We start from the raw sequence: 21,078 nt of genomic DNA, 5'->3' as shown, positions 1-21,078 counted from the left end.
ATACTTAAATTTAAGCAATTCATGGTCTAAAATAGAAATGTGAAGTTAAATGTCTTTATTAATAGGAATCTATTCCTATAAAAGTCTTTGTGTGAAAAAAATGGTAGAACAGCAGGGAAACTCAAAAAGACTTGAGCTCACCACCTTCACAGTTCAGAAGATTGATTTTACCAAGAACTGAGTGCCGAGACTTCAGTGTGTCATCTTCAGATATAAGGTCTTAGTCCAGTAGTGCTGTCTTCTTTAAGGACAAAAGAGCAATAGCTATAGGTTAGGAGGTCACTAAGCTAGGACAGGGCTCCAATTTGCAGGCTCAGAAGCCTGGACATCTAATTATGCAACGATAGAAACCAATGCCCTGGCCCAGAACAGCTCGGTTCCCCCAGGGCAGGTCTATATATAATTCTGGTTTGGTGTAATTGGGTTCTTGAATGTGTTGTTTCCCAGGCCCAGGCTCCTGCCTGCCACTAGACTGACTACCTGTAGTCCCACCCTGTCTCTCAGAAAAGAAGGAAGCCAGGCAAGACAGCAGAGGCCCAGGGCAGGGGAGTGAAAGGGCCAATTTAATGAAACTACAAACTGGGACCAGGCCACAGTTCACAGTGACAGGAGGCCATGCAGTGTGTGAGACCAGAGAGGGACAGCAGCAGGATACAGCGTCCACATGGGCATATTCACAGACCATTCAAGAAATGGACAGGTTTGGGCTTACACCCTGGGCACGACTCATGTCCCTAGGATACTCCCACCACTTGTGACTTCTTTCCTGGTCTCCGGTGCCACAGCTGTTCCTACTGAGGAGCTCCAATATGGAAGCAAGTCAACTATGGCAAAAAGGCTGGCACTTACTCCAGAGACCAATGAACTAACAAGGAGGTGCTTCTGACCTGCCATGTCAGCAAACCACCAGGCAGAAGTTGCACCTACATAGCACAGAGACAGAAGTAGACAGGACAGGCTCATGGGCATTCATTCCTTCCGGCCCCAGAAAATAGAGGGGCTCATAGAGGTGTGGCCAGAAAGGAGATCTACATACTGACTGACTCAAAGAAGCTAGGTGAGGACAGGGGCAAGTTGTTCATTACCAGAGCTTTAAATAGCCCAGCATCCTCTCTGCCTTATACCAGGCAGCTCTTGGGTGTCTCCATACCTGAGAGTTCTGAGGTCCAGGGTTAGCAGTCTTCATTTCTTTCCCTATCTTGGTACCCGAGACAACAAACCCCACTTAAACCATAAGACCCTGTCTTGCTTGGGTCCACTTAACTTTAGATGACACCCTGACTTCATTCCAGCAGGTCAGGAACTGTGGTTCCAGGCACGATCCTCACTGTAGGCCCTAGTCTGGGGGGCCTGTTGATGCCTCTGGGTGCTTTTGGTCCCAGGAAGAATAAGGACCAGCCTGGACCGTCTATTTACACAGAAAGGAGAAATGAGGACCCCAGTAAGAGAGCCACTCTAGCTTATCTTCTGAATTGCAAATGTCCAAGCAACACACAGGATCAGTGCCACCCCCATGCCACCCACTGGCCCTTGGCCTTCAATCCAACAGAATTTTGCTGGAAGAGTCGGATGCTCAGGGAAGGGCAAGGTGAGGACAGGATTTCCAGGGTACAGTGGCAAAACTTCCAACCGTTAAGTGGGGTTTGGGGAGTAATAACCACTGAGCATGGGGAGCAAAGCACATGGGGCCAGACTGATAGGCGGGGGAGTCCAAGTCTGGCTCCGTTAGCACAAGCGCTTGTATGTGCAGATGTAGGCTTTGCAGCTGGGACATGTGTGCGTCACATCCTTGAAGTCATTGATGAGGCAGGGGATCAAGCAGCAGCCCAGGTCACACCTGAATTGAAGACAGAGACAGGCTGAGTCCTGAGGAGGCTCAGGCAGCATATAGAGCCCCAGCAGTACCAACCACTCACCAGTGCCCCACACCTACCCCATGAAGCAGCAGAAGAAACCCAGCACAAAGTTCATCAGGCCTATCTCGTAGGAGATCTTGGTGGTAATGGCCTGCTGGCAGTGAGGACACACTGTCTGCACTGGGGCGCCTTCAAAGATCTCTCCCTGCAGTACTGTCACCGTGGTGGCTGCCCCTGATGGGACCAATACTGTGGCTGTGTGGCCCCCGGGGCCAGGGTAGGACCCTGGTGGGTAGGGTCCTGGTGGATAATAGCCCATAGGTGGGTGAGGGCCTGGAGGAGGGTAGAAACCTGGAACAACACACAGAGAGGTCACTGAGCTGGGAAAACTCAGAACCTATGATCCCAACACTCAAAGCACAACCCACAGCTTTTTGCTGTCTTCCCCAAGAGGGCCAGAGTGTCGGCAGGAAGAAGCCTTGGCTCGAGGTGACTGTTATAATGACCCATTTGATCCCTACCACATTGAGACCAAGACAGACAGATGTGGCAGAAAGCTAGGAGCATAGCTCAACTCCACTTCCATGACTCTGGCCTGCCAAGACTGTTCTGCCTGCAAGGATGGGGCTTAAGAAAGAAGGAAAGTATCATTCCTCTCAAGCACATAAGGCTTCTTTTGCAAGTCAATGTTTGAAACACCAAAGACAACACAACCTAACCCCAGATACTGCAGGAACCACACACTTTGGGCCCAAGTGTAGTGCCAGTGAGCTACTGGGTCCAGGCCTCCACTGGGGGCTTCTGTCCTTAATAGGGAAATCACCCCTACACCCCTATCAAAGCTCCCACCATACCACATTCCTCAGCATGAACCACTGTGACCTTGCTCGATGGATGCTAAGTTCCTTCTAACTACCACTTTCAATGTATATGAAATGACTGATGACTTTCCATAATGAACTCACCTGCAGGCATGTAGGTGCCATCTGCATTCATGTGGGGGGGCACGAAGCCAGGCTGAGGCACTGGATGGCCAGGCGGCTCATAGGGCGGGGGGGCAATGTCAGCAGAGGGCAGTGGCATGCCTGGTGGTGGCTGCATCACAGCTGGAGAGGTTCGGCCTGGATAGAGATGGGCAGAAGGAAGATTTGCTCAGCTGATCTCCACACAAGCGGGACACAGGGGGGCCCTGAAGCAGGATTTGGAAAGCCTCAACTTCACTTAGAATTGAGAGCTGTGGCAATGACCCCAGAAAGCAGAGGTCAGGAAAGACCCTTAAGGGCCGATGACACGGTACTGGCCCAGCAGTCCCATTTATGGACCTTACACAGACCTCTACCAATGTCAGTTTAACATCCTTACCTGGGGTAGGTGGGGCTCCACTTTTTTCCTCCAGTAGTGGGGCTGTAGGACCTCCTGGATAAGGAGGGGGTGGCTCATTAGACATCTTTGCTGTTGATACTCCTGGATCTGGAGGAGAAACAAATTTAGCTCCTTGCTGTGTGACCATCCACCTTCAGAAGCCCATCAACCCGAGCACGGGTTTTCTCTGGCTCCTCAGTGATTCCCTGGCTCAAATTCAAGTGCCTGAGTCCTTCCACCATTCCTCTCCTCAAACGTGTGAGAAGGATCAGGTTGGTGGCCAGATCCAGCAGTGCCCGTGGGAGCATCAGCGACCACTGAGCTCCCTCTGACACTTGGGATACTCTACCTCTGCCAGGGACAACCCACCAGAGCTATCATCCTTTATACTGCTCCATGGTCATCCACATTTCTTTGGAAGCTGGAGGGAAAGGACAGAACTCTGATGACAAGGCCCAGCAATCCTGTCTGGGAATCTAACCCTGGCTACAGTTTCCCAACTCTTAACTGAGCCATGGAGGGGCAAACTTCTATCACAGGCTGCAACATGGTTTGGAAAGGGGTGATTTCTTACCCCAGATTTCTGGTGCACACAGAATGGAAACGGGTGACAGTAATTCAGCTGAGACAGATCTAGGAGGCTATTTCAGGGAAAGAGAGAAAGCAACACCTTTAACCATAGGCTTCCAGGTAAGCTGTTCCCCCATGCTTACTCACAGCTTAACCACTCCACTCCCCAGGCACAGCTGCTGAATCCTGTGTGCCCACCACTCTCCACCTACAGATCCAATTCCCATGCCTGATAGGAAGGAAAAGGAGTCAGCTGTGGGTTCGTGTCTGGCACTGGTTTGTCTCCAGTTTTGCTTGGGAGGTATGAAAAGGAAAGAGACAGTCAAAAGAAACAATGTTTTATTCCTTTCATCAAATGTTTGGAGCCTGCCATACTGCATTAGTGGAGAAGCAGACACACTCAGGTCTTGCCTTCACTCTATTTAAAATAAAAGATTTAGTCATTAGTAGCATTTTGAAGTGGGGCTGCCTTTTATTAACTGAAAAGCGGTAACAAATAGAAAAACTCCAGTACTATGGTATGTTCAGTAAAAACGGCATTTCTAGCAAAGCCTAGAGCCCTTACAGTAAGTCTAAACACAGAAGTACCAAGCCACTTCAATTTTTTCCCCCTTTGAAATAAGAGTCCCACTGTGTAGTCTAGTCTGGCCTCTAACTCTTTATCCTCCTGCCTAGCCTACCATGTGCTAGAATTATATAGGCACACACCAGGACAACTTGGCTTCCTAAGTTTAACAAATCAGGGGCAGAGGGATCAGATCCAAGCTTTGGGGTCAATTTTGTGGTGATTTGAATAGGAATGGTCCCCATAGACTAGTGTTTGAATGTCTGAAGAGAGTAGCAATTATAGGAAGTGTGGCCTTATTGGAGGAAGTGTGTCACTGTGGAGGCAGGCTTTGAGATCTCATATGTGCTCAAGCCATGTCCAGTTGTACAGTCCAGTTCCCAGATCAAGATGTGGAACTCTCAGCCCCTTCTCCAGCACCATGTCTGCCTGCACGCTGCCATGCTTCCCATCCTGACGATAATTAACTAAACCCCTAAAACTATAAGCCAGCCCCAATTAACTGTCCTAAGAGCTGTGGTCATGGTATCTCTTCACAGCAATAAAATCCTAAGACAAATTTTAATACAAGTTTGAGAAACTCCATTCATGATCAATATAGCCTAACACCCTTTGTGCCCTGTGCAGGAAGTTACTGCTCTGCCACACCCAACTACAGCTTCAGCCCATCTTTCCTTAGGCAGGCCCACATCTGAGGCTTCCAGAAACAGGTCCACTACTTCAGATTACAGGACTACCACTCTACAAAGCCACCCTCACATTTCACAGCTCCAACCTATAGATAATGCCATGAGCATTTCATTCAGCTGCTGTGAGTGCTGCTTATTCCAAGTAACGACCAGAAGGAGACCCGCAGTACAACCCTGCCTGGCTTCCCCTCACTCTGTAGGAAGCTCTGCCAGGGAGCTGCGTACTCTACCTCTGCTTGGCCACACTTACCCACCAGCCTGGGCTTGTTTCTCTGAAGAACTCCAGATGGGGATTTTCGCAGAAACAAGGATGGAACTGACATTCTGAGATGCCTACCATAACTTAGGAACACTACAGAGCCATGGAATCAAGCAAAATTGCTTTATTACCCCAACCCCTAACCCAGGCCACGTGGAATATGATTCAGCTACAAGGGGGCAAAAACAAATAAAACCCCCCAATCTGCAAAGCACCAGACCTCCATTTCCTGCCCCCCAGAGAAGAAAGGAGTGGCCTTGTGTCCAGTAAACAGAATGGACAGCAAGGAGATCTGGAGCCAGACACCTGGCCTCAAGTCCAGGACCTTAGCATGTCAGGAGTCCTTCCCTTCCTGTATGAGAAACCTCCTCCCTTCCCCAGGCCCGGGCACATCCCAATCTCTAGGACACCCATGGGGAGGAGGCTCTGCAGTTACACCTCGGTGACAGCCTAAAGCTCCATTACCATATTAAAAGCACCAAACATAATTAACAGTGGGAAAGCATTCTTACAAATAAATTACTCAGCAATTCAATGTAGTATAAATACCACACATTATAGAAACTAAAATGGCTAGGAAAAAGATCTGATGGGATCCTGTTGTACATGCAACTCATCATTCACCAAGACATTATGTAGCACATGGCTGTACCTGGAAAAGCACATGATTCCAAAATAGGACCCTGACGGCAGTACTGCCTGATATGGTAGCTAATCTTGTCAACCTGCACACTGGGAAACAAGAACCTCAACTGAAAAACTGCCTCTGTAAGACTGACCTTCAGTAAGTCTTCATTTCTAACTGATGTAGGAGTGGCCGCAATAACCTTGGGCAGTAGTAACCCTGTGAGTCTGGCAGCAGACCAGTAAGTAGTGCTTTTCGTTTTGTTTGTTTTTTTAAGGTTTCCCCTTGAACTCCTGTCCTGATGTCCCTTGGTGGTGATACACTATAACCTGTAAGCTGTAACTAAAGTAACCCCTTCCTCTCCAAGTTGCTTTTGGTTATGGTGTTTCACTACAACAAACTGCCAAAAAAATCACTGGAATGGAAAGTGAGAAAGAAATGGAGCATGGATTCTTGGTGCCAGGTTCAGTCGCTTTCCTGTGTCTCTTGCTTCCCAGAGAAGTTTCAAGTACGAGGCCTCAGGGGCCTGAGAGCTGCCTTCGGCATTCTGCTTGGCTCTCAACTATTCATTATGCAGTGCAGTTGACTTAAAGCCAAGGCAGAGAGCGCCTAGCAGCCTGTCTGCTGATACAGGACCCCGGAGTGGGGTGACAGCACAGCTGTAGGGGCTGAAGGCAAACTTAACTCTCTGGTTGAAACTGTCCTACACACTGCAACAGAGGGTAACCAACACACTCCCATGGTCTTTCTGTTTCCCAGAGTGCCGGTGAGCAGGCATTCTACCAAGTCCAGGAGGAGAAAGGGGAATTTTGCATCTTGAGACATATTGGGGCAATCAGCTGGGTCAGCTCTGTACACAAATTCTCACAGGACTGAAGACAAGTACTGAGGGGATGAGGCAAAAGGTGACAGAGAGGACAAGGCTCAGAGGGACTTTCTGACATGACTCTTTCCAGGTCTACAAGACCAATGGTTCTCCAAACTCTTGTTCTGTGGACTTTATACCAGATTATCAAGGACTTCAATTGGATTATCTTCCAATACAATATTAGAAAATATCTCTTACATACTTAATAAAGAATTTTAAAGTTAGTTTGACTGTGCAGTAGTAGTGCGAGCCTTTAATCCCAGCACTCAGTAGGCAAAGCCAGTTCCAGGACAGTAAATAAAAAGTAGTTCAAGGCTAAGGCTGTAGCTCAGGGAGAGCAATTTCCTTACATGTGCAAGGTCCTAGATTCAATCCCACCACCAAAAATAAATAAATAAATATTGAGCTTACAGTGGCAGATTAAGTTTCCAAAATTCCAATTAATACTCACCAACAGAACACAACTTAACAGTGGCAACACAGTGGCTCACCTGGGTTTTGTGGCAGGAAGACGGCTGTAAACGTGAAGTAAACTGAGCTACAGAGTAAGACACGGCCTCGAAAAATCCAAACCAGGGGTCAAAGAGATGGCCCAGCAGTGAGGAGCCCTTGTTCAGTTCTTAGCATCCACACAGTAGCTCACAACCACTCAGTTCTAGGGAATCTAGTGCCCTCCTCTGACATCCACAGGCACCAGGCATATATGTGATAAACCCTACCCAACCAGTGGCTGGTCAACCAGTGGGCCATGAAGATGGCTCTGTGAGTGAAAGTGTGCACCATGCAAGTCCTGGAGCCTGAGTTTGACCCTGGAACCCACAAAAAGTGAAGAACAGAGTTGTCCTTTACCTCCATGCAGTGCTGTGGCACACCCTCAACACAAAATAAAGCCAAGAAGTTACTAGCAACATACAAAGAAACAAAACAGTCCCCTACAGTATGGAATTACTTCCTTTGTATTCGACACAGTATTTCTGAATGTCTAAATCACCCGTTTGCTTCTGCTGGTAATTCTCTGGGGGAGTTGGGAAGCACAGAAGAGGGAACTTAGGACCTCAAATGCTTTATGTGTGCTTGGCCACTAACACCCCCAGAAATTGCATTAAAAAAGGAAAGTGTGCTGTGATGGTTTGCATGTGCTTGGCCCAGGCAGTGGCATTATTAGAAGGTGTGGCCTTTTGGAGGAGGTGTGTCCCTGTGGGGTGGGCTTGGAGGCCTCCTCCTATCTCCTCCTAGGATGCTGAGGCTGTTCCTGGCTTCCTTCAGGTGAAGATGTAGAACTCAGCTCCTCCTGCACCATGGCTGCCTGGATGCTGCGATGCTCCTGCCTTGATGATAATGGACTGAACCTCTGAACCTGTGAGCCAGCCCCAATTAAATAAAACTTTATAAAACTTACATTGGTCAAGGTATCTGTTCATAGCAATAAAAGCCTAACTAAGACATGCACTTATGTCTGTTTATCTGTTTGCTAATGTGTATTTATGGGTGGCTTTGGAGCCCAGAAGAAAATGTCAGCCTCTTGAGCTGTAGTTATAAGCATTTGTGAACCATTTGAGGTGGGTGTTGGGACCTGAACTCCAGTCTTTTGGTTGAGCAGCAAGTGTCTTAACTGCTGGGCCCTGACAGCTGCTCTCTGGGCACGAGAGGGAGCAGCAGCTGGAACTCCCAGACGGCCGTCAGTCCTGGTGTGGCTGTCAGGCTTGAGGTTTCCTTGTGTGCCTCACACCTTATCACACGCGATGTTCAAAAGCTGTGCACGCACACTAAGAATCGATAAAGCTGTGCTTGCCTTGGCAGCACATACACTAAAATCCAAACGACACAGAGATAGCACCCCCTGCGCACAGAGCCTGGTCAATTCAAGTGACTTCAGTAGCTTTTTTCTTTGTTACTGTGAAACTCTTTATTAGCTGTGTTTAGTTTAATAACCATTTTCTTGTGACAAAGCTTTGTGTAAAGTTAAAGGAAAAGGTTTTTACTATACTTTGTTGCTATTAAGTGTTTTACACTTTATGGTCTGTGCACATCTGCCATGGTATGTGTGGAGGTCCAAGACAACTCTCTATAGTCAGTTGTCTCAATCCAACTCTGCGTGAGCTCTGGAGCAGAGCTCAGGTCATCAGGTTTGCATGTTAAGTATCGTTACCCACAGAGCCATCTCACTGGCTTGCCATTAACTTTTAACTAATAAAAACATATCTTTGGCTAGGTGATGGTGGTGAATATTTTGATCCCAGCACTGGAGAGGCAAAGAAGGTGGTTCTCTGAGTTTGAGGCCAGCCCAGTCTAAAGAGAGTGTTCCAGGACAGCCAGAGCTACACAGAGAAACTCTTGTCTTGAAAAAACAAAACCAATCAAACAAACAAACAAACAAAAATCAAATCTATTTTTAAACATTAAAAAAGAATAAAGTTAATTTTTACTACCTTTCTTTATGTGTGCGCTGCTTTGTGTAGTGGTAAAGACTGGTGCAGGTCGATGCCCCTGCCTTGATCCAACTCAGGCTCCAGTACTTGCTTTCAACCTAGTTCTGAGGCATCTGTGCAAATACCAGTACAGTGCAAAGTCAAGGTCTAATCCCATCTTTGCTCTACTAATAGGATAGTCTGACCTCCGCCCTATACCTCAGGAAATCCTCCTTCCAGGCTGCAGAAGACACCACTGTACTAGAGAGATGACCCCACTAGACTGAATGCAGGGTCAATTCTCCACTGCCAAAGAGACCTAGAGTCTTCTGTTTCCCTAGGGAAATCAGAGCCTGTTGTTGTTCTACCTGAACTGCACCCCAGGGAGACACCTGCTGCTGTGCAAGCTTTTTAAATTAAACAAGCAGCTGGGACAAGGACTCTGCATCAACCTTACTAAATCCAGCTCCACCATTATCTGGCTCTGACATCAGAGCCTTGGTTAACTCATTTGCCTTCCTCTCAGAATGGAAGGAAGGTTACCAGAGGGTGTACGAAATGTCCTCTGCTGGACGCCAGGGGTTGGCCCACAAGAACACTGAATAAAAAGAACCAGTTACATGAGCCCGAGGTGGTGGTGTGGTCTTTACTCGGGAGGCAGAGGCAGGTGGATCTCCGAGGTCCAGGTCAGCCTGGACTACAAAACAAGTTTCTAACAACCAGGGCTCTGCACAGAGAAACCTGTAAACTGTGTTTCTCAACAAAGAAAAAAGTAAAAAGAAAAAAAAGAGCCTGTTACTTTACAGGAACCAATGCCTCTATCCTGGAGTTATCTGATCTCTGATCATGGTGCCTGTGGTCACCTGCAATGACCACATTCAGAGATAGTCAGATATTCAGACCCTAGTCTGAGCAGCTCACCCCTGTGGCATCCATTTCCAAAACAGCAGAGGTCATAGCCTCCGAGAAATCCTCAAGATTGCTCTCCTGTTAGACTGCCCTCTTAAGACACATGGGACTTGCCTACAGCTCCCCAAGTCAGCAACACTCCTGGGAAGGCACTGTACCCTGGATCCAGTGGCATGGGAGTGGGGTTCACATACTGCAGAGCTGCATTCCCAGGATCATTGACTGCCCCTTCACAGAGGTGGTCCCCTGTGGCATTCATGGATTAAAACACCAGCTGGCCTTTGACTGTCTCTGGAAGTAGGTCTTTGGCATCTGGCCCTGGGGCAGGACATTCAGCCTCACCTACAGTCTCCCATTTGCTGGACAGGGCAGAAGGTCATGCAATGTGATGGGTCATTACAACCCAAGTGTATCATTGGATCAGACTGGCTTCTGGGTAATGTCACATGGCTGCTCTATCCTGATTTCCCAAATAACCTAAAAGTATGTTTTAACACAGGCTTATATGGTGGCCATGTGTAGGAAGGCCATGTGGGGTGAGATCCAGATGGCTGGTGCTGCTCTTGGAACAACTAGTCACTGGGGCTAGTATCACAGCTGAGTCAGCCCTCATTCCAACAACTACTCAGTGGTCCCATTAAAAACAAAAGCCAGAAGAAGCAGTGTTTTGGGGTCTAGACCCAGCTCTATTCAAAGCCCAGAAGGAAGGCTTGGAGGAGACAAAGTCCAACAGGCAAAGGAAAGAAAGAGGAAACAGTGATGAAGGTGGCTGTGCTAGCTGCATAGGACAGCAGCCTTGAGGTTTGCAGGAGGACCCAGCTACAGGGACTACTGTTAAGCTCCAAGCCTCAGATTTCAAAACACCACAGGTCAGGGAAGATGGTCCCAGACCCTCCAAGGCACAGGCTTCTGAGATCTCAGTAGCAGAGCATTTGCTTAGCACCTGTCATGGTTTGAATAAGCTTGGCCCAGGGAGTGGCACTATTTGGAGGTGTGGCCTTATTGGAGTTAGGTGTGTCACTGTGGGCATGGGCTTTAAGACCCTAGTCCTAGCTGCCTGGTAACCAGTATTCTGCTAGTAGCCTTCAGATGAAGATGTAGAACTCTCAGCTCCTCTTGCACCATGCCTGCCTGGATGCTGCCATGCTCCTGCCTTGATGATAGCGGACTGAACCTCTGAACCTGTAAGCCAGCCCCAATTAAATGTTGTCTTTTTAAGAGTTGCCTTGGTCATAGTGTCTGCTCACAGTAGTAAACCCTATCTAACTAACACAGCATCCATGAAGCCAGAGGTTTAATTTCTTGTAGTGAAAACTCAGGAAAGCTGGAGCTACATAGTAAGATCCTGTCTCAAAAACAACAAGAGGTGGGGGTGGTGACAAAACCTCAGCTAGCAATGGAGCAGAGCCACCTTCCTTTCCTGCCTGTCAATGACACACTAAGAGCATAGGTATTCCGGGCACTCTACATCAGGATAATGGTTGGAGCCCTAGACAAATTCCTTAGTCTCTGACTTGTTTTGGAAAATGATGTTCTTGTGAGGCAGAACTGAACTCCACATGCTGGGCTTTACATAGGTAATAAGTAGTAGTTTTTCCAGAAGGTGCTTTTAATCGAATTACTATGCAAAGAAAAATCATCCACTCCTAATGAAATCAAGGCTGTGCTTATGTCACATTGAAAATAGCAGTGACAGATTGTAAAGAATGACAGCCCCATGAAGTAGGTGGCTCAGAGAGCTACTTGCACCCAAAGCCATCTTTCCTGTGTTCTTCCTTCCGTTATGAAATCAGTGGATTAGCTAATTCACTGACCATCTGCCTAAGCTCTGTCCTTAGTGCCTGGGCCATGGAGGCACTGACAGAAGTCAGCTCAGTCTAGACCACAGACCCTCTTCTCCTTCCTGCTGGCCGGGCTATAGGACGTGGTTACAGTAGTGCGGCAACCATGGAGAAATATACCGCTTATGAAGGATGGCCATGGAGACTCGATCACCTCTAACTATCCACTGATAGATAAACCTGTTTTTGTCAGCTCCTGGGAAACAACTTCCAATCATTAGAAAAGAACTAGCATTTTAAAAACCAGTGTTTTTAAAACTTGGGCCTAAAAGCATATGTCTTTTCAGGAAATGAACTATCAAAACACTTCTATTAAACTTTCCTAGGGGCTGGGGATTTAGCTCAGTGGTAGAGCGCTTACCTAGGAAGCGCAAGGCCCTGGGTTCGGTCCCCAGCTCCGAAAAAAAGAACCAAAAAAATAAAATAAAATAAATAAACTTTCCAAGTAAATGGCTTTGTCAGGGATAAATGCTTTTTGTTGTTTAAAAACAGACCCCAGCCATATCTCCCAATGGTATACAACTATGGAAGTATATCATCTATGCTGGCTGCAAACTTTCCAGTATGGCTGCTTTAAGGTTACTATGCGCTAAGCTCTGTCAATAGACTAATAAATTCAGTGATTACCCAGAATACACTTTGGTAGAATCACACCTTGTTTTGTTATTGGGACCATGTGAGTGGGTAGACTGTATGTATGTATGTATGTATGTATGTCTCCCCAAGGAAAGAAATGTTATCAACAGAAGCTATCATGGGCCTCTACATTGAAATCCTCTCTCAAAAAAAAATAAAATTAAAAAAAAAAAAAATAAGGGCACCAAAAGCAAAAAAGAAAGGGCACAAAAAACCAAAACAACAAAAACAAAAATGGCAGGGGATGTAGTTCAGTGTAGAACACTTGCCTAATATGAGCAGGGTCCTAATATCTCCAGCACTACATACAAAAAAGAGAGATAACTAGAGGCCCTGGAACGAGGCTGCAGGGGCTTCTGCTGCTGTTGTGTAGGGAACACTGATGGAACGTGTACCATGCTGGCATAGACACCCATCATGCGGACAGAAAGGAAAGGCTCAAAGTGAATGCAGGTACAGGGATGTCTCAGGCCACACCATCTTCCTCTCCACCAAGCTCTGCACAGATGTGTAGCTAAGTCAGGCACTTATTAGTGTGTAACCAGGCTAGGGCTCCTACAGCTGCCCAGAGACAATATGCTAGGCAAGAAACAAAGAGAAAGTAAGTTCAAGACCAACTGGTCTACATACATTCAGTTGAGGGAGGGACGGGGGGAGAGAGAGAGAGAGAGAGAGAGAGAGAGAGAGAGAGAGAGAGAAGAAGCCAAATTGAGATAAGACTAGTGGTTCCAACCTTACAAGTAGGTATGACTTCTAGGCCAAGGCGAGGACAATGACTGTGCACTGACATCCTAACGATTTCTCATCAGAGCTCCCAGCAAACTCCGTTCACTTCCTGTGACATCAAAGGAAGGGCCACAAGGAACAGGCTAATTCTACTTTTCTGGAGGAAAGTTGTGCTTTCAGGTATATTCCACTTTGAGGGCAGCAATTCCCTGTATGTATTGTCTTGATATTCAGCCAAAAGGATGGCTAACTCCAATACAGTTACAAAGTAACTGCATTCACACCTGAAAGGACACCTATTTTAACAAATATGGAAGATGGTATGGACTAGGACCTGAGCACAAGCAGTTAAGAATAGAGCAATCCTCCTTCAATGCAGTTCTGAATAGTGAGATCTTGAGAGGTTGGTACATAAACATAAATGCAGAAGCCTTTTACTTACCTGCAGATTCTAGTTTTTCTATGATGAGCACTAGCTCCTTCTTCAAAATGCTCAAAGGTCTTAAATATTATCATTTTTCAAACCAAAAAGGTGCCTCAGATGACGAGTGTTTCTGTCGAAACAGGGGCTTCTAAGAACTCTATCTCTCAGATGTCACAAACATCTCTTACTGCATCTTCCCGGGCTTTGTAGAATAACTCCCACCTCTCTTCTGGATCATAGCCCAGGGCTTTGGGCAGAATGTCAAGCTGGCTAGGCCTTGTACGGAGAGCCAGCAAACCACTTGATGGAGGAGAGCAAGCAAGCAAATCCCCAAGGGACACATGATATACTACAGGGTGATGAGGTTACTGGGCCTGAGGCAGGGGATGATTGGTTCTGAGCCAAGAACACAGCCTAGGCTGGTCCTGTGCCCTTGCCCTGCTCTCTGAGCTGTTTCTGTCCTCAGGAGCTTGTTTCTATACATTCTGCTGCTGGCATAGGACGTGAGAGAAGTCCACACAGGAGAGGAAATGAAGAGCTGCAGCTGCAGGCACAACCAGAGATAAACAAGTTGTCGGCACCTGTTCCAAGGCAGGCCATGGTGACTGAAAGCTAATTTTAGAAACACCACAAGCCTAAAGACCCATCTCTCAAGCCACCAAAATGGAACCGTAGCGGGGGAAAGTCCTGACATCTGCCTGCAGTGAACTGACACAAAATAGACAGATCTCTGAGTTACTTTCACCAGGCGCCTAGTGAGATTAAAATTGTTATTCTGACCAAGGAGCACACACAAGACCCTGATGTGTAGTCACGCCATGTAGTCACCACAGTCATAGCCACCAGGTGCAAGTTTTTTGCTTTTAAAATTTTTATTTTTTATGTGTATGTACTTGTGTGTCAGCTCTGGTGCCTGCAGAGGCCAGAGGTGGGCATCGAATCTCCTGAAAGGAATTACAGATGTTTTGATTCTAGAACTAAACCACCCCTGGGCTCCCTTCTCTCACACAGCTCACCCTCCAAACTTTCTCTCACAAAGATGAGGTGACGTCATCCTTAAGATACTGATCTCTCCTGTAACATCACTTCCTCTATTATTCTAGGGAAAGTTCTGCTTGGGGGAAGGGAAGCTGCAGAGATGTGTCACTGCTAATACTGGACACTATAGAAGTAACAGCAGTTACTAAAAGCAAAGAAAATACCACAGAACACAGCAGGCCTGAGTCAGACCTCATCAACCCTAAGTTGCTGTCAACTGCGTTTTCAAGAGCAATTTAAAAACAGAACCCTGTATGTTAGCATACACTCTGAGAAATGGTATTAAATTCTTTAAGTTCAAGGCCAGCTTGGTCCACTTTTCCAGACCAGCCAGAACTATACAGTAAGTCACAAGGCGTGACCCCAAAACCGGAGAGAAATGTGCCTGGTCCAGGGTGACAGTGGAATCTCATCACTGCTGCCCTGTGGATCCATGCACTGATGTCAGCAGAGGCACCCGGAAAGAAACAAAACACAGGGAATCAACGTCGACGGAGTGGAAGGCAACTGGCGCCTTACATGCACTCTACCACACGGCAGAAGTCGAACCAAACCCCTATAGTTGAGGCACACATGGGACCCTGCAATGTTCACTCATGTCAGCTGGTGCGATGGCTCTGGATTTGGGAAATGGGAAGGTGGTCATGTTTGGAGTCGTCACTGGCATGGGTACAGTTCTCTCTGACTCAGGTCTCTCACCTTTCTGGCTAGAAAAGCAGAAGAGATAACTGAAGCTGAAGTCTCAGCTAACATTCGTTTGGGTGTCAAGCACTTGTTAAGCAGGAGCCATGTGAACTACTGGAGAAAATGGAAGCAACAGGTTGGGGAGTGGGCTCGGGAGTGATGTAGCTATTTTGGCTACAAGAGCAGAGCCAGGACTCAGCTGTCCTGACAAACACTCTCACAACGTTGCAGCTTTCTAGCTCTCTGCTCACACTGTCCAAAATGTTCAAAGGACACTGGTTGCCCAGGATGGTGGTCCAAGTGTATAAGTATTTGGAAGGTAGAGGCAGGAGGATCAGAAGTTCGAGGCCAGTCTCAACTACATAGAACATCTGAGAATGTCCTGGGCTGTGTAAGACCCTGCCTCAAAAACTGTAACACAACAGCAAACATCTGAGTGGGTGGGATCCTAACCCCAACAAAGAGCTTCACCAGTGAAATCTCATCCTCTGCACTCAAGTTTACCTGGACCTCATGGTGCCATGAACAAAAGGCTGAAGTCTCACTGCCTTGCACTGGTTTTTCCTATGAAAGCAGGGCTGGGAAGAAAATGGGAAACAAAATGAAATGTGTCGTTGGGCTGCAGTCTCTCCACATTTCTCAAAGCTCACAGGCCATTCAAGGACCTTAAAGGGCAGTGTGACCTCATGAAGTCTTTGCTCTACTAGCTGATTTTAGAACTAATCCAATGACTGGGCAACTGAGGATTCAACTCTCCATTCAAAACTGTATTTTGAGAGAAGAATGCATATACCATGGTTCTGTGCCTTCAGAGTTGATAAGCTCAACATGAAAACAAGTGAAACGCAGGCAGTACCTGATTCTATTCAGCCAATACATACTGTCTGCTGTGTCAGACACTTTCCTAGGCGATCTGGGTAGGAGACATTTTCCTTAACAGACTGGGGAGAGGGAACTATGAACAGAGGGGTACGTGATAGAGGAATAAGAATTAGGGAAGGAGTCCTACAGAGCTTAATTCTACACAGCAAAGGCTTCACTGAATACGGAGCATTTCAGCACAGGCAAAGGTGAATTACATATAGCGTGGGAAGAAGGTCCGGGCAAAATGTTACATGCAAAGGTCCCCAGAGCAGGTGGGAGAGGGGACTTGGGGAGCTCCCACACTGAGGGCAGGGAGGCAGTTGGAACGGCAGGTGGGATAAGTTAGGAAGTGGGAGGGGTTAGTTTGTCCCAGTCTCCCTTCGCACTGTGTGCTGTACCATTATCAAATAGGTGGCTACCAGAGGGGAGGGCTGCCTCTGGTACAGTTCCTTTTTGGACAGGTTGAAGCCAGAGAAACAGGTCAAAATGTGGCTAATAGGTAAGCCATGCATATATGGAAGCCGAGTTGATTACGCCAAGGGTCAGAACTAAGGTTGGGTCCTTAAAGGACACACAACACCTGCCTGGGAAATCTGAGAGCTGAGAAGTGATCATTTGAGTTCTTCCCTGAACAGAGCAGGGTTCTTCAGGTCTGAACGTGGGCCAGTTATATCAGTGAACCCAACATTAGCCACGTTTCTTGGTCTAAGTGAGTACTTATGCAAGAGCCAAGACCCCTTGACTCCTTAATTCAGACACTCACTGCACGCAAGAGTAATGACTCAATTCACAGTCCCAATACTCAGAGAACTGTAGACCCACAAGGGGACCTGAGCTAGAACTTACAGAACAGGCAAGAAAAGCAGACGGCTCTAACCACAAGGAGGTCTGTGAGCCAGGGGCCTGCAGGACAGTCCTAGAGCCAGGGCATTAGTTACTCCCAGCAGAGGATCAAACACCGTGCTCAAGAGCCCAGACTGGTACTTGGGGACAGTCTCTACAGTTCATAAAATATGTATACTACAGCATGGCTGACACTCCTCGGCAGAATTCCCCATCTAGAAAGTTTATTTCTATTTGCCACCCCAGTCTCCAAACCAGATGGGTGAAAGGGGTTCCAACGTTGTTTTCTTCTTCAAAATTACAATTTACTTATTTATGTAATATCGGTGGGCTCATGTGCCGTGGTATGTATGCGTTGGAAGTCAGAGGACAACCTAAGGCAGTTTGTTTCTTTTTGCTACATGTGTTCTGGGGATTAAACTCTAAAGTCAAATGCCTTTACCTGCTGCTGGTCATCTTCTCAGCTGACTTTTTTTTTTTTTAATGTGTGTGGGATTTTGCCTACACGTATGTCTGTATGTCATTCAGTGTCTGAGGAGGCAAGAAGAGGTATAGGATGCCATGGAACTGGATTTGCCATAGGTGTTGGGAATTGTACACATGTTCTATGGAAGAGCAGCCAGTGCTCTTAACTACAGAGCCATTTCTCCAACTCTTGACAATTTAAAACATTTCCTTTAAACCTTGACTAGTACTTCTAATTCTGTTAACAAACAAAACAAAACAAAACACAAACAAAAATAAACTCCTAACTCATCTGATGGCCAAGGTTTGAGAGAAAAGGTAGGATCATTCCTATGTCCCAAACCTCCTTCAGTCCACTCAGCTCCTCCTACTGTACTTTTCATGGCTCTGACCCATCTATCTGATCTACCTGCTGAATAAATGAGTCATGAGATTTGGAATTAACCTCCCTGGATGCCCTACACTAGTCCTAACCCAAATGCCCATTACCCTCAGCTCCAGAGGCAGAGCACAGCCACATCTGAGGTAGATGTCACTGTCTTCTTTCTGAAGGTGCCTTTATTTATGGCCAATATTCAAAACAAGAAAGAATGCCACTTTCTGAATCATAGTCAGCTCCAAGGAGAAATAATCACAGTGAGGCCAGGACAGCTCCCACTTCTGGGATCCGCCTTCACTTTAACCCGTTATTTTAGGATGTGAAGGCCTGCTTTGTTATTTAGAAACTCTTGCTGCTTCCTCTGCTAGAAGGGCTATACCTAGGTTACCTCCTCGAGCAGTGGTTCTCAACCTCCCTAAAGCTGTGACCTTTAATGTAGTACACCTCCTGTGTGGTGACTCCCCCTAAACCGTAAAATGATTTTCATTGCTACTTCATTAGTAATTTTGCAACTTTTAGAAATCAAAGTGTAGGGGTTGGGGATTTAGCTCAGTGGTAGAGCGCTTGCCTAGCAAGCACAAGGCCCTGGGTTCAATCCTCAGCTCTGAAAAAAAAAAAAAAAATCAAAGTGTAAATATCTGTGTTTTCCAATGGTCTTACATGACCCCTGTGAAAGGCTCGCTTAATACCCAGAGAATCAGAACCACTGTCTTAGGCAGATACAGATGTCAAGTGACAATCAGCCAAGAAGCAACAATAAATGCACAAAGGACACTATGTCCTGTCCCATTCCCCCAACTCTTAATATCACTGAACCATAATACTCATCAAGTAGTATAGAACTCTTCTCAAACACCACCCAAACAGCCCTGCTGTCTTACTTCCTATGTTCACTGCATTTTTTTCTGAATCCCAGGCATAACACACAATTGGATCTGAATTTAGACTAAATTAACATTTATTGATTATGTGGTTTCTCAGGCACATTCAGAGGTTTAGTTGAACTGGACACCTTGTAGTTAAGAACTGACAAGCAGCTGAAGTGCGTGTCTTCAATCCCAGCACTCAGGAGGCAGAGGCAGGTGAATCTCGGAGTTGGAGGCCAGCTTGGTCTATAGAGCTAGTTCCAGGACAGCCAGGGCTACACAGAGAATCTCAAAACAGAAAAGGAGGAGGAGGAGGAGGAGGAGGAAGAAGAGGAAGAAGAGGAAGAGGAAAGAAACAAACAACTGACAAGATAGGCCACCCAGTGGACAGACCTGTAAGGGATTCTCAGCACTCACACATCAAAAGCATGGTGACAAGAAATATTATCTGTAAAGAAAATGCACTACAGCTGCTTTCAAGGGAAGAATAACAGTGTTTTTAGAAACCAACAACCCCCCCCCGCCGCCCATCTTTTTGGGTTCAAGCAACCAATCCTTCCACCTCGCCCTTCAGAGTGGCTGAGAATGCAAGGGTGCACCACCAGGCTACTTTTCTACGACTTCTTTGTGTTATGCAGTTTCATGTTCTTTGTCTATCATGAAGGATTAAGAATCTTTTCAGCACTCAGAGCAGACACAGGTCTTCATCTGGTCTGGGTGCTGTTCTGTGCATAAACGGAGCACACGAGGTTCTGGGAAAAGAATCATAAAGCTTCAGAGTTACAAAGAGGACCCTTCAGGGTAGTCTGCGAACACCTGTCCCAGGATCCTACTATCACCAGCGGAGTCTGATGACTCGAGGCATCAGGTAGGCCCAAGGGGCCACAGGCTCAGAACTGTGCAGTTCTGGGAGGGGAGGGGGCTGTAAGGCAGGCTGAGGGTAGAGAGCTGTCACCTCCGTAGTGGGATACTACTCTGCAGCCTTTCCTACAAGACAGAGTGCCTCCCAGAAATGGGTCCACTTCTATTTTGTACAATCTACTTCTAAGTTCTCTCACAGGACAAGAAACCTCCCATCCATGCTTCCACCCCCCACCCCAAAAGACCAAGAACTCTGGAGAACTCCACACAGGCTGACCACTCACTAGAACATCTTTCACTTACAAGACCTTAACATAAATGACAAAACTTTTACTGCCTCGTCTCCCAAGCTCATGCTCTTTACATTTTCCCCCTCCAAGTAGAGTTTCTGAAAGCAGAGAGTTTTACAGAGCCTGTCTCGTCTCCCTTTCAAATGAAGGGAGTGTGTGACAGTCTGGTGTTCATAGCTATGGAGCCAAGTACAGAGAGGCCTGTGGGACTCAAAGCTGTAACTGTGAGGTCACCAACTGTGCACTTCAGCTTAGAAAACATCCACGGCACCAGCAGGCTCAAACTGGGCAAGCTTGGAACGTGCAAAAGAGCCAAGAAGACAAGGCCAAGGGCTGGATAAGCAGACAACTCACTTTAATTATTGCCAGCATAATCTGCTGGGACAACAGGCCTCTGGGACACATTCCATTTTCTCTCTCTCAAAACAGTTTTGTTCCCTGAAGTATTCTTTATGCATTCTTTCTTCTGGTCAGCTAACTTAAGTCTTCTTAATATCCATGGTCCTTCCTGGTTCTAGAAACACATCCTATAGGAAAACCCTCCAAATCCCTTTGGATCTTCAGGGCTGGGAGGCAAACTGACTTTCAAATAGGCAAGGTTAAAAAGAAAAATCAATAAGCAACAAAAATTTCTAAGCCTGGTTAATAATATGCAAGCTTTACTAGGAATGGAAAGATACTACTATCTGCAGTGTACTTTGGCATGCATGAAAATAAAACTGATGGATAGGTACAGAGTTAAAGGGCAATATTAAATGTACATTCTAGGTGATAGTCCATGGATGTGTACCGTGAGATTCAACGGTTTTCGTATGCTTTGAATTTTTCCTAATTAAACGTCAGGGAAGTGGAGGTCTTTGAGACAGTGAAGGACTGAAAATATTTTTCTTCATAGGAGCAGAGAGCAAGAAGAACAGACATGCTCACCTCTTTCTTCCCACCAACAAGAAGCTAAGTACCAGACAGAGCAGTTCTATTTGCCCAGATAATGCTGTTCGGAGTACACTACAAAATTGATATAAAAAGTACTGAATGCCCTCTCCCCAGAGC

The 21,078-nt window shown here is 46.6% G+C and overlaps 1 protein-coding gene across 1 annotated transcript; it reads right to left on the bottom strand.

Moving 5' to 3' along the window:
* Positions 1–40: 40 nt before the first annotated feature.
* Cdip1 (cell death inducing p53 target 1) lies at positions 41–3,359 on the bottom strand. The gene is made up of 4 exons (XM_032914334.1): positions 3,219–3,359; positions 2,822–2,977; positions 1,934–2,207; positions 41–1,837 (listed from the first exon to the last, which is right to left on the bottom strand). The coding sequence occupies exons 1-4, from the start codon at positions 3,301–3,303 to the stop codon at positions 1,726–1,728; spliced, it is 627 nt and encodes a 208-aa protein (XP_032770225.1). The 5' UTR covers positions 3,304–3,359; the 3' UTR covers positions 41–1,725.
* Between the last annotated feature and the right edge of the window lie 17,719 nt (positions 3,360–21,078).

This window comes from Rattus rattus, chromosome 9 (genome assembly GCF_011064425.1).
Source record: "Rattus rattus isolate New Zealand chromosome 9, Rrattus_CSIRO_v1, whole genome shotgun sequence".
NCBI lineage: Eukaryota > Metazoa > Chordata > Mammalia > Rodentia > Muridae > Rattus > Rattus rattus.
This window is presented reverse-complemented; position numbering and strand designations above follow the sequence as displayed.

Bases quoted from the DNA above. Each gene is read 5' to 3' on its own strand.
- Cdip1 (XM_032914334.1), bottom strand. From the start codon at position 3,303: ATGTCTAATGAGCCACCCCCTCCTTATCCAGGAGGTCCTACAGCCCCA. The intron at 2,978-3,218 runs GTAAGGATGTTA...ATCTCTATCCAG, and splicing joins TGGAGCCCCACCTACCCCAG to GCCGAACCTCTCCAGCTGTG. The intron at 2,208-2,821 runs GTGAGTTCATTA...GTGTTGTTCCAG, and splicing joins TGGCACCTACATGCCTGCAG to GTTTCTACCCTCCTCCAGGC.